This window comes from Trichoderma asperellum, chromosome 2 (assembly GCF_020647865.1).
Source record: "Trichoderma asperellum chromosome 2, complete sequence".
NCBI lineage: Eukaryota > Fungi > Ascomycota > Sordariomycetes > Hypocreales > Hypocreaceae > Trichoderma > Trichoderma asperellum.
The window spans coordinates 4,282,669-4,296,696 of record NC_089416.1 but is presented as its reverse complement, the minus strand read 5'-3'; the positions used below and the strand labels follow the sequence as shown (position 1 = coordinate 4,296,696).

The 14,028-nt window shown below is 51.5% G+C and overlaps 4 protein-coding genes across 5 annotated transcripts; all 4 read right to left on the bottom strand.

Annotated features, from left to right (window-relative positions):
• TrAFT101_003720 (uncharacterized protein) lies at positions 1–1,979 on the bottom strand. 2 transcript variants are annotated; one of them, XM_024907329.2, is made up of 2 exons: positions 1,542–1,979; positions 1–1,390 (listed from the first exon to the last, which is right to left on the bottom strand). In XM_024907329.2, exons 1-2 carry the CDS (start codon positions 1,639–1,641, stop codon positions 213–215), a joined length of 1,278 nt encoding a protein of 425 aa, XP_024766518.2. In that variant the 5' UTR covers positions 1,642–1,979; the 3' UTR covers positions 1–212. The 2 variants fall into 2 exon arrangements, with proteins under 2 accessions (XP_024766518.2, XP_065983076.1); XM_066126968.1 differs by having other exon boundaries at positions 1–1,979.
• Positions 1,980–3,088: 1,109 nt separating this feature from the next.
• Positions 3,089–4,488, bottom strand: TrAFT101_003719 (uncharacterized protein; the record flags this gene model as incomplete). Its single annotated transcript, XM_024899009.2, has 2 exons — positions 3,089–3,818; positions 3,920–4,488. The coding sequence occupies 2 exons, from the start codon at positions 4,486–4,488 to the stop codon at positions 3,089–3,091; spliced, it is 1,299 nt and encodes a 432-aa protein (XP_024766519.1).
• Positions 4,489–5,433: 945 nt separating this feature from the next.
• TrAFT101_003718 (uncharacterized protein) lies at positions 5,434–7,766 on the bottom strand (the record flags this gene model as incomplete). The annotated part of the gene is made up of 5 exons (XM_024898842.1): positions 5,434–5,879; positions 5,942–6,311; positions 6,404–6,996; positions 7,075–7,639; positions 7,725–7,766. 5 exons carry the CDS (start codon positions 7,764–7,766, stop codon positions 5,434–5,436), a joined length of 2,016 nt encoding a protein of 671 aa, XP_024766520.1.
• Positions 7,767–9,191: 1,425 nt separating this feature from the next.
• Positions 9,192–13,665, bottom strand: TrAFT101_003717 (uncharacterized protein). Its single transcript, XM_024903166.2, has 6 exons — positions 13,319–13,665; positions 13,126–13,259; positions 12,669–13,058; positions 12,550–12,616; positions 11,120–12,482; positions 9,192–11,062 (listed from the first exon to the last, which is right to left on the bottom strand). The coding sequence occupies exons 1-6, from the start codon at positions 13,380–13,382 to the stop codon at positions 9,748–9,750; spliced, it is 3,333 nt and encodes a 1,110-aa protein (XP_024766521.1). The 5' UTR covers positions 13,383–13,665; the 3' UTR covers positions 9,192–9,747.
• Between the last annotated feature and the right edge of the window lie 363 nt (positions 13,666–14,028).

Here is a 14,028-nt window from a genome sequence, read left to right as displayed (position 1 = left end):
CCGTTGACTTCACGAAGCAAAAACTCTCGTCTTTGAAGGCATTGAATACACCTGCTGATTCACTAAATTTCAAATTTCATCGTTGATGCTTGTACTATCTTAGATCATACATGGTATTGTCGTTACTTGATATGCTTGTTTATCCTGCGCTTCCTCCTATACCCCGGAACTCCCAAACAGTAGTAATAAAAGAAACAAAGGAATAAAGAAGATCAATTAGCCTCGTACATCTTCATCAATCCAGCCTTCATATGCGTAATCTGACTATTCAGCGACCGCTCCGTATTCTCAAGCGCCGCAATCTTCTCCTGTAGTCTCCCAATCTTCTTCTTCTTCTCGTTGACGGCTGCACGAGCAGAGTCTCGACCCATAGCAATGCCTCTGGTCCGACGGGCGGATACGAGGAGGAGATTGTGAACGGACTCTAAGACAGAGCGGTCGATGGGTTGAGTTTGGAGAAGGTTCATGACTTGCTCAGCAATGTCATTGTCACCGCCCTCCTTGTCTTCATCACCGTCATTTTGCTGCGTCGCCGCCATGGCAGACGAAGGGAAAGGGGGAGCCTCCTCCATGCTGCTAGGAGGAGATATCTGCATGGTGCTAGGCGGCGGCGCCGCAGATCCAGTGTCATCCGAATGAGCAGTAGTGGCCTTACTAGACGTAGGAACAAATGGCTCTGGTTCTTCAAAGGACACCGACTTCCGACGCTTGACGCCTTGTGCCTGAGGGAAGAGAGTGCGCGCGATAGGCCGGGACGAGCTGGCAGCAGCATTGCCTTCATCATCGTCTGCTTGTTGACTGCTGCCGCTGTAAGCCTCCTCGCGGAGAAATTTCTGAGCGCTTCTATCCGTCATGGTAGCGAGCTCCCGCTCTTCCTCGGAGTCCATATCGCTCAAAAGATCTTCTTCAAACTCATCACGGCCCCGCTTCCGACCACCACTAGGGCCAGGAGTAAGAGGCTCATAAGTAGAGAATGGATCCGCAACGGCTTTCCCTTTTCCCTTGTCTGACGATGATCCCGCTTCCGGTTGTGATGAACTCACGGGCTGGGGATGAGGCGCGGCCTCTGCGTCACCATCGTCCTCAGTGGGACGTGCATATTCTGGATTACTCCGACGTCTGCCTCCAAGAATTTCAACTCCAATATCGGTGAGGCGTGTCTGCGTTAGGGTCGGCGCCTTTGACGGAGTGGCGGCTAATGGCACAGCAACTGCCTCATTAGACGATGAGGGCGTGAGACCAATCTCTCGCACTCTTGCTTCTTGAGCAAAGAGAAAAAAACCACACCCGTCGGGAGGAGGATGGGGACAGGCCCAGAAGTGCTTCCCCCTGTTAGGGGTGTCTCTGGTTACTGCCCGTTCGACAGCGCGTTTACGGGGGTCACAGTTGCCTAGATGTTGTAACAAGTGTGTGTGAGCCTTCTTAAAACCTTTACATGGTAGATGGGCACTGCGAAAGAGGGGGTTGAAGAGAAGTGGACGTGTCACTGAGTGCAATCCTGGAATAGGTGTGAGTTGAGACTGTGGCGAGGAAGAACGTACACCACCACTCGTTCCTATGCCAAAGGCCGTTGAGTCGCCTCTTCTCCGTCCCAGAATAGACATTCTGGTAGCGATTTCTCGAAGGCGTCGCTGTCGCCATAGCGATTTGTGCAAAGCCCCGCAATCTCGTCGGGATCGAGGTCTGTTTCTCTTGCTGAAGTTCCCGAAGAGAAGGTGAAAGCGACAGTCACCCTCACCCTAGAGCCCAGAAGCGCAACCCAGGAAAAAAGATCAAAAACAAGTCAAGGCCAAAACGGCCGCAAGAGCCAAGTCGCCAATCCAAAAAGTCGAGACAGTGTATCGCAATCCACACGAAAACAGTCTGCCTTGTAATTCGATTCTTCTTTCCACATAGAAAGTACCGAAAAATGACATTTGACTCGGTGATCAGAAGCTCCAAACCAGGTATGGAGCATGAGTGGGTGGGCGGTTTTGACAGCACCAGTTTAAAAGCCGCTTGAGGGGGTGGGAACGGACCAGGCCGTTGGATAGCGCCTCGCCAGCGCGTTTACAGCGCTCAACAGGGATCAAATCCGCCTCCCCAGGTGCCCTATGCACTAAAATCAGGCAGCCTAACACACAGCATCGCCAATAATTGATTGCCCAGCTTTCGTAGCTAAAACCAGGGCTTTCTGGGCTGATTATCATGCATTGTGGCATTGTGGTACTGTGACAGCATCCCAACTCCCCCGTCTAGAATGAAAAAGGCGAGGTTGGCTAGTCGCCGAGCTGAGGCTGCAGCGTTTCAAGCCCTCTTCTGATTCGACGAAGCAGTGACAGCTGAACATCCTCTAGGACAACTTTGCCCCCAGATCTTGCATTATTGCTAGGGTACAGGGTGCGTGACTTTTTTTTTTTTCTTTGCGTGACACAGCGTGTGATTCTGCCTTGAGTCTATGCTTGTGTTATGATACGAATACCATTATACTCCATATGACAATATCACCAGTATCAAGACTGTCCTTCACCCTGATATGCCTATAAAATATGTAAGCTAGCTATGGTCGTAATGAAAACTGCTATTCTTTGCAGATAGGTAGGCGGGATGTAGATATTATACAGCAGCAGTGACCTTGTATTGTCATAAAATCATGAGCTTCTTGAAGATGAAGATGCTGGCTCGATTAAAGGGATGCTGTTTACACCAACATTACTATCAAGTTCATATTAAATTCACAAATGATGGACTTGCTTTTTTTTCCAATATTTTTTTTCTTCTTCTCTTTCGGAACTCTATTGTACCGATAGCTTTTCCTTTTATTTTTACCCCTCCTAGGCTCGTAAAAACTAGGAAAGTCGAACAAAAAAACATCATATGCTAAACCGGCTACGCCATTCGCAATATCCTCAGCTCGTGATATCGGATTCCCAGCATGTACTATATTAACACAAAATGATTCAAATCTCCCTCTTCTCCCCTTCCATGCCAGAACTGCCCAGCCCGTTGAATTTTCTTTTTTCTTTTCTAGTTTTTTCTTGTTGTTGGAAAACCTTCTCCTTCTAAATTCCTGGCGTGTCCGTTATTAATTTCGAGGCTGACCAACCCTTTAGTCGTCATTATCGGTCCTCTCGCGCTGCGGCTGTCTTCGTCGTCCGCCCTCCTGCCCGCCGACGTTAACGTTGGCCAGCTTTCGCTCCAGCTCCTGGGCCTCGCGGATCTTGGCGGCCTTGGCATTGGCCTGCTCCTGCTGCAGAACGGCGAGAACGTTCTGCAGAGTTGATCGCCAGTGGTCGACACGAGTGGCGAGCTCCTGGTACTGCTTCTGTCCGAAAACACGGTAGGTCACCTTGTGGACAAGGAACATCTGGCGCTGCTGTGACAGCTTGCCCTCAACGAGACCAGCTCGGATAACATCGATGGCCCATGTCTCAATCTCCTCCTGGGGGATCTGGAGCGCCTTGGTGATTTTGGCATACTCAACCTCACGGCTGGGGGTGGCGGCGGCCAAGCTGGCAAAAGTGAGAAGTCTCATCTTGCGGTGCAGCTTCTCGGCATCCAGCTTCTGCTCCTCAACCCAGCCCTTGTGCTCGTCATTGAAGTCGTTGTAGTCCTCGAGGTCTTGCTCGGCAAAGATGTCGAGAAGCTGAGAGTAGACGGGCTGAGAATCGCTGAGCGCCTGCACGCTGGGGATAGCTCGGAGATCCTGGAAGAGATAGTGGGTGTTGGAGAGAATAGCCATCTTCAGGGCGCGAAGAGACAGTCTCTGAGCCTCCTCAGAGGTAGTTCCTTCACCATCGAAAGTTCGCAGCGCCTTTAGGATGAACTCGTAGGCGGTACTAAAAAAAAAAAAAGCAGCAGACATCAGCATACCGTTTCCTTAAAAAAAGTGCTAAATTCCAGCTTGTGAGCATTCTTCTTGGATATTATAAATTCTTACGTTTCTTCTCCTGACTCGAGGGCAACCTCGGCGACTTCCTCGTAAATCTTCCTCTCCAAAGCGGCATCAATTCCCCATGACACAATCCACTCGGGCAGCTTATCCAGGTATGTTCGCAGGCCGTCGAACAGGCCGTGTACCTTGAGGAACTTCAGAATCTCCATCAGGACGCGCGCTCGAATGGGATCATTGGGCTCGAGGAGATTGAAAATGGTGACGAGCGCATTCAGTGCCAGACCAGCGCCGTGAACTGGTGAGTTGATGAGGGGTTTGGCGAGGTTGGAGCAGAGGGTGGGCAGCAGCTTCTTGGGGTCGGATGACTGCATGGCGAGATGGATCATCAGGTTGGAGGCGGCGGTAAACTCCTTCTCCGGCACGGTGCTGAGGGCGCTGGAGGCGGCAACCAGCTTTGACAGAACCTCCTCCTTAGGCGCGGCCTTGTCCTCGCTCAAAAGCTGCTTGGCCTCATCAGACTTGAGGTACTCGGCCATCTCGCGAGCAAGATCCTCGAAAGATCCGTCGACGAAGAGCAGCTGGGGCTGCGGCCCGTTGATCGTGGCGCCGGGCATTTTGTCTCGATTTTTTTCACTCCTTTCTCTGTCCAAACGCCGGCTAAGCTTGTCGGTTCGCTCGCGTGTCTTTATCGTCTCGTCTCGGACCGATGATGGAGAGGCGATGACTTGGTCTTGGGATCCTTCGATCGAGTGGTCGGTCGAGAGGGCGAGCGGGGGCGTGGACGTAGGCGTGGGCGTGGTACTGGACAACCGCAAAATGTGAAGTTGAGCGTCCTTGACAGGGTCGGTGCCTGAATAGCCCTGTGGTGGGGTCTCTGAGCCAGATTTCTCTCTCCTAGTGATCAATCTCAATCCAAACTTTGCCCACCCCGCCGATTTTTCTGCCACACTCAAAGTGTGGGAGCTAAGCGAGGGCGGTGACGTTGCGTAGTGTGACCACGTGATGTTGCACGTGCATCCTAGAAATATAGATTCCTATCTCTAACAGCGTGATCATCAACGGCAGCAGTATGTATGTATGATATGGCGCTCAAACATATTAATTAAGCCGTAGGCTAACCGAATAAGATGCCGTTATTGATATTTGATCGTTATTATAGATAGATGCTTTGATGCCTGACACACAACTTTCCTTTTTTCTTTTCCTAGCTCGCGAGGCCAAAGAAGGACCTCTTCCAAGATCCAAGGGAGACAGCTCGTCTCCGTTTACAGACCCCCTTAAACAGTTATGCAGTCCATGCATATGTCCCAACCAAAGAAAAGAAAAAGACACAAACAGTAAAAACAGAAAATAAATCCTCAATATGAGAGTAAAGCAGAGAAGAGGATGAGAAAAAAAAGATTACCAAAACAATCCGTACCTTATCCCCCTTACCTAAATGTCACACCAGCTCGCCATTCTATATGTACAACGCAAGACTCCGATGATTGACTCAAACAACCAACTATAGCAGAAAAAGGAAGCTTTGTTGTTGCCAACTGAAAAGATCGTCACTTCGTTTATTTGCCGTTTGGCTTGCCGCCTGCCTTCTTCGCCGCGATATCGCCCGCAGGATAGATGCTCGAGGCGTCCTCACCAAAGAGTATCTGGTCCCCTTTACCGCCCATTTCGATAAACTCTTCGGGTGCCCGCTGATGTGCCGGACCTGCCTCTTGGGAGGCATTAACGTTGCGGTGTTTGTTCTTCGAGAATACCTTGATAGGAGTTCCTTTGTTGCCGCCGTCCAGTTGGGCAGTGATCGACACAGAATTGAGCGATGAGAGCAGTGTCCTCTCTCGGACAGGAGCTCTACGGTTGACTTCCAATCCCTCGATGCCACCAACAAGTCCTCCGGTGCTATCATTTACGGCTGGTGCGCCGGACACAAGCCAGGGATGCTTGAGGCACTGATCAATAGTATATCTACGCTCCGGATCCACGATTAACATAGAATCAATCAAATCAACTATAGGTATACGGATTAGCACAAAGCATTGTTTCAAAGGAGGAGGCTATAATCGAACTTACGGGCTGGGTCACCGACTGAGTCCCAGTAGGGTGATGGGTAGTCAAATCGGCCGCTCTTGATTTGTTGGGAGAGTGTAAAGGGGAAGTCCCGTGAGAAGAGCTCGTCAGAGAACGGTGGGAAGCCACAAAGACAAATATACAACACAACGCCGAGTGACCAGACGTCAACAGCTTTAGTGTATTTTCGGTGCTTTGTGTCAGCCAAGATTTCGGGCGCGACATAGCTGGGAGTTCCGCAAAGCGTTGTGGTGAATGACTCTTCTCCGATAATCTTTGCTAGTCCGAAATCGGCCAGCTTGACATGCAAATCTTTGTCCACAACCAAGATATTCTCTGGCTTAATATCTCGGTGTACAATATTACGGTCATGCTACAGACACCAGGATGTTAGGCAACGCTTCAAGAGACTATTGAGGAGCCAGTGCTATGGGTTGCGAGGTGTGGGGCATTGGAGGTTCTTACAAGATACTTGATGCCTTGGAATAGCTGGACAAATAATTTTCTCGTCTCATCTTCGCTCAGCTTCTGCTTCATCACAATGTAATTGAAGAGCTCGCCCTCGGGAGCGAGCTCAAGAACCAAGTAAACATGGTCGCGCTCAGTAAACGTATCTTTGAGACAGAGGACGTTGGGATGGCTGACGCCCATCAGCACACCAATTTCTTGCTGTAGGCCCTCTGTCTTGGACCTATCTTCAGGGCCAGGGTGCTTCGTAAAGATCTTGACGGCATATCGCTTGCCAGTTGCCTTCTCAACGCATAGGTAGACCTCTGCGAAATGACCCTTGCCAAGCTTTTCCATAAGCGTGTACTGTTGTTGAAACGTGCTTGTGAGCCGGCTCTGAGGATATCGGAAGACAAATCTTGCTTTGCTGTGTACGGCGATTTCATCTTGATCCTTCAGCTCGCGACGCTGGTTCCGTCCGACTAGAGCTTCATTAACGTATGTTCCGTTGCTCGACACGTCTTCGACGAATGCAACGGTATCTGTTCCAACAGCTTCTGCAAAAATAAGGCAATGCCGGTTGGAAACGACCCCCTCGCTGACAACCACATCTGTCGATTCGTCATCAACAATCAGTCATCTCTCTTAATACTAGGTAGCTAGGATCGGAATTTTCAATGTCATCTTACCACACTCGGCGTGCCGACCAATCAGGTAGCCACCTGCCGAGACGCCCTTAACCTTAGTCTTCTCATATGCTTCCTCCTCTTTGGTAGCCGTCGATGTGTCGGCCTTGTCCTTCTTTCCACTCTCTGCGGCAGCTTCAAGAGCACCAGGCAGAGGGCATGCGACGCGTTTTTTCAGCACCAGAGGCTTATCACCGTATTTGGGGTCCAGAGGGACTAGATAGCCCCAGACGCCCTCTTTCAACTCGTCCACAACGTCTTCAGAGAGGGCCGGGTGTCGGTCGACGTACTGGCTGAGCGGCTGGGTGTCTTGCGGAGGAGAGGAGAGCGCTTGGCTCTGGCCCAGGCCCTCGGGCGCCTTTCTGGGAGTGAGCTCGCCTGCCACAGCTACCGGAGGCGTCGCCGTGTGCTCCTGGGGAAGCTCGGTCGAGCCATCGGTGGCATTGTTTGTGACGGGCGATGGCAGTTGATGTTCGCGCGACACGGGCGTCTTGTCCGGGTCGGCCTGGGCCAAGCGGTCGGACCTGCGGGGCTTCTTCGTGTCTGTGCCTTCCTCCGGCAACGAGCCCTGCGAGAGCGATGTTAGCGAGGCTACCAATGGATCGCGAGTATTTCGGTCCCCAGAGATGGAGCTCCGTGATGAGACAACGTACGCGAGGCCGCTTCAATTGGCTCTTTTCGCTTCGGGGCGCCATGTCCTCCGAGGCGCTGATCGGAGGCCGCGAGTAATTGCTTCGGACAAACCTCAGGCGGGTGCTTACACAGGGATTCGCAGGTGAAAAGAACACAGGATGGGCGATGCTGCCTACTGTACCTTACCGTGAATAATAAATCAAAATGAAGGTGGTGGAGGAGGGAGCCTGGTTCGCCGTCACTGGGCCCGCTGCTAGCACACCGTCAGATAGCACTACAGGCACAGGTGAGACGCTAAGGTACCTGCTGGGTACATGATCCCACTTGGCCCAGCGGCAGATACGGAGTGTTTGGACGCGGGTGGATGTCCACCTGGTAGTACCTGAACGGTGGGCGAAGCTGCGACTTTGTTGGCTAGGTACTGCTACCCCAGAGTACCCAGCTTTTTGCCTGCAGTCAGGTCTGAGGTTAATCTGATGCTGACCATCTGAGGACTACACACGAGTATAAGGTGGCACAGAGAAACTAGTACTAGTTGTCGTTCCATCACGAGCAGATCGTCCCTTGCGTCTGCCCTGCTCGACTTTTTTTTCGTGCGTGCTTTCAGCTTGTGGCTCCATATCTGGGTTCCCGCTCGTCTCGCCCCTTGTCCGTGCACCAACCAGCTGACTGATATCCAGTCACAGGAAGTGGTAAATACCTACTGTGACCAGCCTTTGCAGGTCCAGTGGTGCTGCCGCCTTAGAGATCCGGTCTCTTCGTCTTATCGCTAACTTCATTAACAGAACTGCTCTGCATTAGCACTGCCAATAAGCTTCACGACTCCCCTTCCAATAACTTCTTGATGAGCAGCGGAGCATCGATCGACGGCCCCGTAACTTCATGTACCTCATACTTACATGCAACAGAACCCGACAACTGCCCAGACCAGCTCTTAACCAAGAGACTGATACAGCCTCCCCCATCCCCCATATCCCGCCATCCAATGCCCGGCAAGACTGCCTTGGACCCATCCTGCAGGTGATCCGCCCCCGTAGGCATCCATCGCCCACTTTGCCGGACCGGGGCCGTCACCTGCGCCTGAGTGCCCTCTCATTCGTTCACGGCGCTCAAGAAGCACATGCAACATGCGTGATACTTGCTGGGTACTTATCAAGTCTTTAAAGTGCAGAGCCTCAAGCAAGGCGGATCCCACTCATGATGCTGGAGCACATGCCGTCACCGACGTACCGCCTAGGCCATGTCTTGCCCATGCGTGAACGTATGCGAGAGCCTTGACCGCGCCACGAGCTTCGTAAGAGGGCTCATGGTGCAAACCAGGGTTTATCGCCACAAAACACCTGCCGCTCAAGTAGGTATAACCTGCATACTACAGGTAGTCCATGTTCGGGGGTGTGACTAGAGGCGCAGCACCCAGGAAATGTAATAACCAGTCAGCAGCATAAAAAGGTGCTCACTAATAATTGTTGATCTTGACTCAAAAGTAACCGGCCGGATCGCCAAGGTAATGTTGCAAGCATAGAGTACTCGTATAGCATCTAACCTACTGATAACTTGGCTACTTTCTATCTCTGTACCTGCGTCTGGTGGTTTGTGCTGAAGCCATTAACCTCCTCCCATCTCATGTATCCATTAATCATTAATCACTAGTTTTCCTACTACCCAGCTGAAAATACCTTTCCAAATATTATAATCTTCTGGGCCCCTAAGCCGTATTTCTCCAATAGTGCTTGGGGCCCCATTATAGACCCTTTCCATCGTAGCCAGATTGGCTTGAGTAATTCCTCCTACAGGAGCTCTTTTCTTCCATTCGTCAAGACATAGCTCCAAGAACGCCAGCCCAGCTTCCAATTCGCAGCATCGCATTGTATCGTATCAGTCCACCTCCTAGTAAAAAGCCTAAACAACAATGTGACCGTCGCCAATAGCAAATATACATGTACAATTGTTACCACTAGCTCATCTCAAGCTGCCGAGCCAATGCATCTCGTACATGTGGTAGCATAGCGTGAATCCCGCCAATCGATCCCAGAATTTGGGCTCCTATTTTTCTGGGATAGGCGACTTTGCCAGCCTCCCCCCTGCGCTCACTCGCTTCTGAAGCCGAATTTCTTTGTCCCTCAACAGTCTCTCGGTTGAGCTACTAGTGGTGGGTAGTGATGGCACCGTATCGCCACCAACTGTGTAAGCCCTGCCCTTCTTCTGCTCAATATACTGCTGCGCGTATCGCCCAAGAGGGAATGCAGGGAGCGATGCTGGAATTTCCGCGCCGTTTTGAACCAGCAGCTCTGCCACTGGAAAAGGTACCGACTTGTTTTCAGACTCTGTTGACGGCTGTGCGGCTGCGGAAGATGGCGAAGCCGGGTCAGCAGCTGCAAGTGCTAGCCAAACAGCGTGAGTGCCTCTCATTTTATCCACGACATTCGGGTTTGCCTTCAGTGCTAGAGCGTAGAGCACTTGCTGGATCTCGTTCTTTTTAATCGCAGCTAGCAAGGTTTCGTCTGCCGTAGCGTGTCGTGAAAGGGTTGGTGAAACCGGATCAACAAATGCGCGATCGACGTATTTCGAGGTGATATATCTCAGGCGCTGCTCGCGCGTTGCTTGGGGCGCCAGCTTTTGGGACTGTTCAAGTTTTGCCTCCCAAATCATGTTTGATACTCGGTTTCCGATAAGCAGGAGCATTTCGACAATATCGACCGTAAAGGACTTGATATCTAAAGTTAGGGAGCGTATTTTGCTGATGTGCGTTCCCAAGGAGCGGTGGATACCACTGCATTCGATGCAAAGAATAATACCCAGGTTGATTGACACCCATTCGACCTTGGCCCCTGAGCCGCAGTCAGCGCACCAGCAGTTTCCTTGGTCATTATCTCTCAGCATTTGTAAAAGCTTGTCAGGGTGCTCGTCATAGCCCGAGCTGGGCGTCCGTACTGGAGTGGGTCGAGCACCGACTGTCGTTCTTCGGAATGGCACTCCGCTATTTGTGTTAGAGTGATGCGAATTGTGCGAGCCGTGAACTGATTGGATTTTGCCTGTGAGAACCGAGCCGATGTCCCTATTGATGGAGTGATCGGATCCTCTTGACGCCGCCTGTCGCTCTCGGTAGGCACGGCCCTCCACTGCACTCTGCAAAGCATTGTTGATAGACAAAATCCAGCTGTTCATATCTTCCTCAGAAGTTGCCTGATACACACGCTTAAAATTGGGCGTAATAACCTCAAAGCAAAATCGCCTCTCAGCATTCCTAGCTTCGCGAACCGAGGCCATGCGGAGGTCAATTGGTTCCATGTGAAGATCCAGCTTTTGCTTCCAATTGCTGTATTCAGACAGTTTGCCTTGATCCAAAACGATCCAAAACCTAGATAAAGTGTTAGTGAAGGCAGATAAATCTGGGACAATGAGCTATGAGGCCTACTTATGCCATCCTTGTTTATTTAGATTGCGAGGGTCAACATGACCCCCCGGCCGACTCAGCGACCAGAGAAGTCCTTCCTTTCTTTGCGATAGATTTGTCTGTTGACTATTCTGCTCCTCAAGGTCACGGATACCCTTGAATTTGGAACTTTGACTGGGGCTGCCGATAGCCGAGGCCGGTCCAAGACTGCCCGGCGATCTTGAGAGATCGACAGGCACGGGGGCTGCCGTCGATTGCACAGCACCGCTTGATGTTGACGGCTTGAGCTGAGAGCCTACGCTTTCTGCCCTTCCCAATTCGGTATCAGAAGTATGGGGTGGATTGCCGTTTGAGTTTGCTACTATGGTGGCGGCACTGCTGAGACTGGCCTGCTCTGGCTCATTGTACTGCTTGTTGCTTTTTTCTAGCTGGCGGCGCTTTTCCTCACGCTCCCTTCGCTGATATTGATACTCTTTGTCGGCTTCTGAAACCTCGTTTGTCAAGGCTACAAGCTGTGGGCGGAGATTCTCAATCTTCTTGGCGGTAGTCAAAAATCCACCCGTCTGCGCATCAGCAAATTTCGTCAAATGCGACAGCACCTCTTGATCTTTGCGGCCACCATGAAGGTCCTGCATGAAGCTCGAGTAATCAAAGCGCTTGAGCTCAAAGTTGCGCCGTTTATTTTGATATTTGGAGTCGCTTTCAGCAAGCTTCTTAGCCTTTACTGAGTCTTGACGCTGACCAAGATACCGTGAAACATAAGCGTAATAATCCTTGCTCTCTTCCTCAAAATCTCGCTTTTTGGATTCAGCTTGCTTAATATCAAGCTGATATAATTTTGTAATAGGGTCAATGACGATTTTTTGGAGATTTAGGGTATTTTGACGTTCATAGGCCAGGATTTCTCGCGCAATCTTGTCGAAATAATGCTCCAACGCAGGCTGAACAGCATTTGCATTAGTAGACGACGCCTCGCGCAGCGCTTCTATAAAGGCGACGAAGGCATCATTGGCCTCAGTTTGCGTTGCATGAACTTGCTCGGCTTTCTTTAGCACTTTCTTCATCTGCGCGCGCATGTTCCCCGTCTTTTGTTCCAGAGCTTTCAATGTGGCGCGGAAAACGGGACCGTCTTCAGCCACAGCGACATCTTCGGCCGGCCTGGGAACGCATTGTACGTCCACCTTTACAGGCTCCTTAGCCTGTGGGAAAGGGGGTACGTTGGCCTCTCCTGGAGTGAACATGGGAGAGAGAGGCTGCTCGTCAATCTCCGCGGCGGCTAGTCGAGAGTCTACTGATTGAGCTGAAGCAATTCGGATTTTGGGAGGGGCCGCCAAAGAAAAAGGCGCTGATGGCGAGCTCGGCTGGGTTGGTGGTGTAGATGAACCTGAAAAGTTTTGTCAGCAACGAGAACCTTGCAGTTTGCACTTGAAACATCAGCTGGTTCAACATACTTGAAACCCAGTATGAAAAGGTAGCCAGCGTGTGTAGTTGGTGAGCACGCGAATCATACTCGACAAACTGGAAAAGTTAGCTTTGGATCTGCTGAGAGAAGAGGAAGTGTGCGACAAACACTGCAGCAGTTCCTCCAGCCACCGCCCTTGTCCTCATAGTTTTTAGGGGCTTTCCATTTCCATGTCCACTCGAAAGAAACAGCGGCAGTCCCGCCAGTGGAATAATCGCCAACAAGAGCTACATTTTCATTTTTATGCAAGTTGGGATCGGCGTGAAATTCCCGAGTGACTAGGTTCTCGACTTCCTTCGAGGAAGAGGCATACACAAAAGTGAGGCCAGATATGTTGGTATCTCTCGTCATAAGGCCATCAGAGATTGGGATTGGCAAGTTTGAGGGCGCGGGTTGTTGTGTCTGGCGAATAACGAATGCGAAGGTAAATATAAGCTCATCGTCACCGCTTAGCTTGAGGAGAAAGTTGGGTGGTCCGTTAATATTAGATTCCGGATCCTAAAGCGCCCACTATTAGCATCGTCTGCCGGAGGCGGGATAAACAAAGAGGCTTTGTTGATCTAACCTGGACATATTCTATTGGGTTGTGGTCGCCAGGAGGTCGCGCAGCGCTCACTCTGGTCGCCGGAAAAGCATTGGGAGTGATGTGAATCGACGTGCGCTTTCGCGGGTTCGTGACAACAATGGAAGTGATGCTCACTGCAAGCCTAGGTCAGTATATCAAACCATCGCAAATGCGGTCAGGAGCTGGGACGCACGGCGGTTCTGGTCTCTGAGGTAGAGCGACGACCCATCGTCGGGCCTGCTGCTGACATTGCCCATGGCGACAAGAGCTCGGCGGCGGCTAGCGGTGGGAGTTGGTCAATGGCGATACTGGAAATGTGCGAGCTGGCAAAGGGAAGATGGCGCGGGGCTCGAGGCGGGAGGCGGATCGTCATCTGGAGGCCAGAGCCGATCAGAGAGGCGGCAATGAATGCTGGAATAAGTGATGAGAACAAAGATATGCGGCGGCCGACAGCTGCGATGAGGTTCAGACTGGAGAATAGAGAAGAGCCATCCGCAAGCAGGGCCGGGGAAGTGAATAATATGGAGTTGGAGAGAAGAGAAGACCGCGGCGCATGGCTGCACGCCCTCCACAGTCACACGCGCCGCTATAATTGTGAAGAACCACGGCGGTGTCCACCTGTAGCGGGTGACCTAGAGACCGTGTGGCGATGTGGCTTCAGTGCAGGTACCGCGCTACCAGAGCCGCCTGAAAGGGCCGCTGGAGGGCCCCAAGCCATCGCTGCACTCCACTTAAACGGAGGCGGCTGTTCCAGGTAAACAGTAGCGACGTCTCTTACAGCATGACGGGGAGGGGACAAGGGCTGCTTAGCGCTTCCTTAGCCTGATCTCAACGACTGCCTCTTTCAGGTAGGCAAAAGCCAATGGCTGTGGCGTGGTTTGTTTGTGCGCAGTGGCTTGGGCA

What these genes read in the sequence shown, in the direction of transcription:
- TrAFT101_003720 (XM_066126968.1), bottom strand. Translation starts at nt 1,604, where the DNA reads ATGTCTATTCTGGGACGGAGAAGAGGCGACTCAACGGCCTTTGGCATA.
- TrAFT101_003717 (XM_024903166.2), bottom strand. Translation starts at nt 13,382, where the DNA reads ATGGGCAATGTCAGCAGCAGGCCCGACGATGGGTCGTCGCTCTACCTC. An exon ending in CCTCAGAGACCAGAACCGCC is followed by an intron (nt 13,260 to 13,318) that starts GTGCGTCCCAGC and finishes CTAGGCTTGCAG; the next exon opens with TGAGCATCACTTCCATTGTT. An exon ending in ACCCAATAGAATATGTCCAG is followed by an intron (nt 13,059 to 13,125) that starts GTTAGATCAACA and finishes TGGGCGCTTTAG; the next exon opens with GATCCGGAATCTAATATTAA.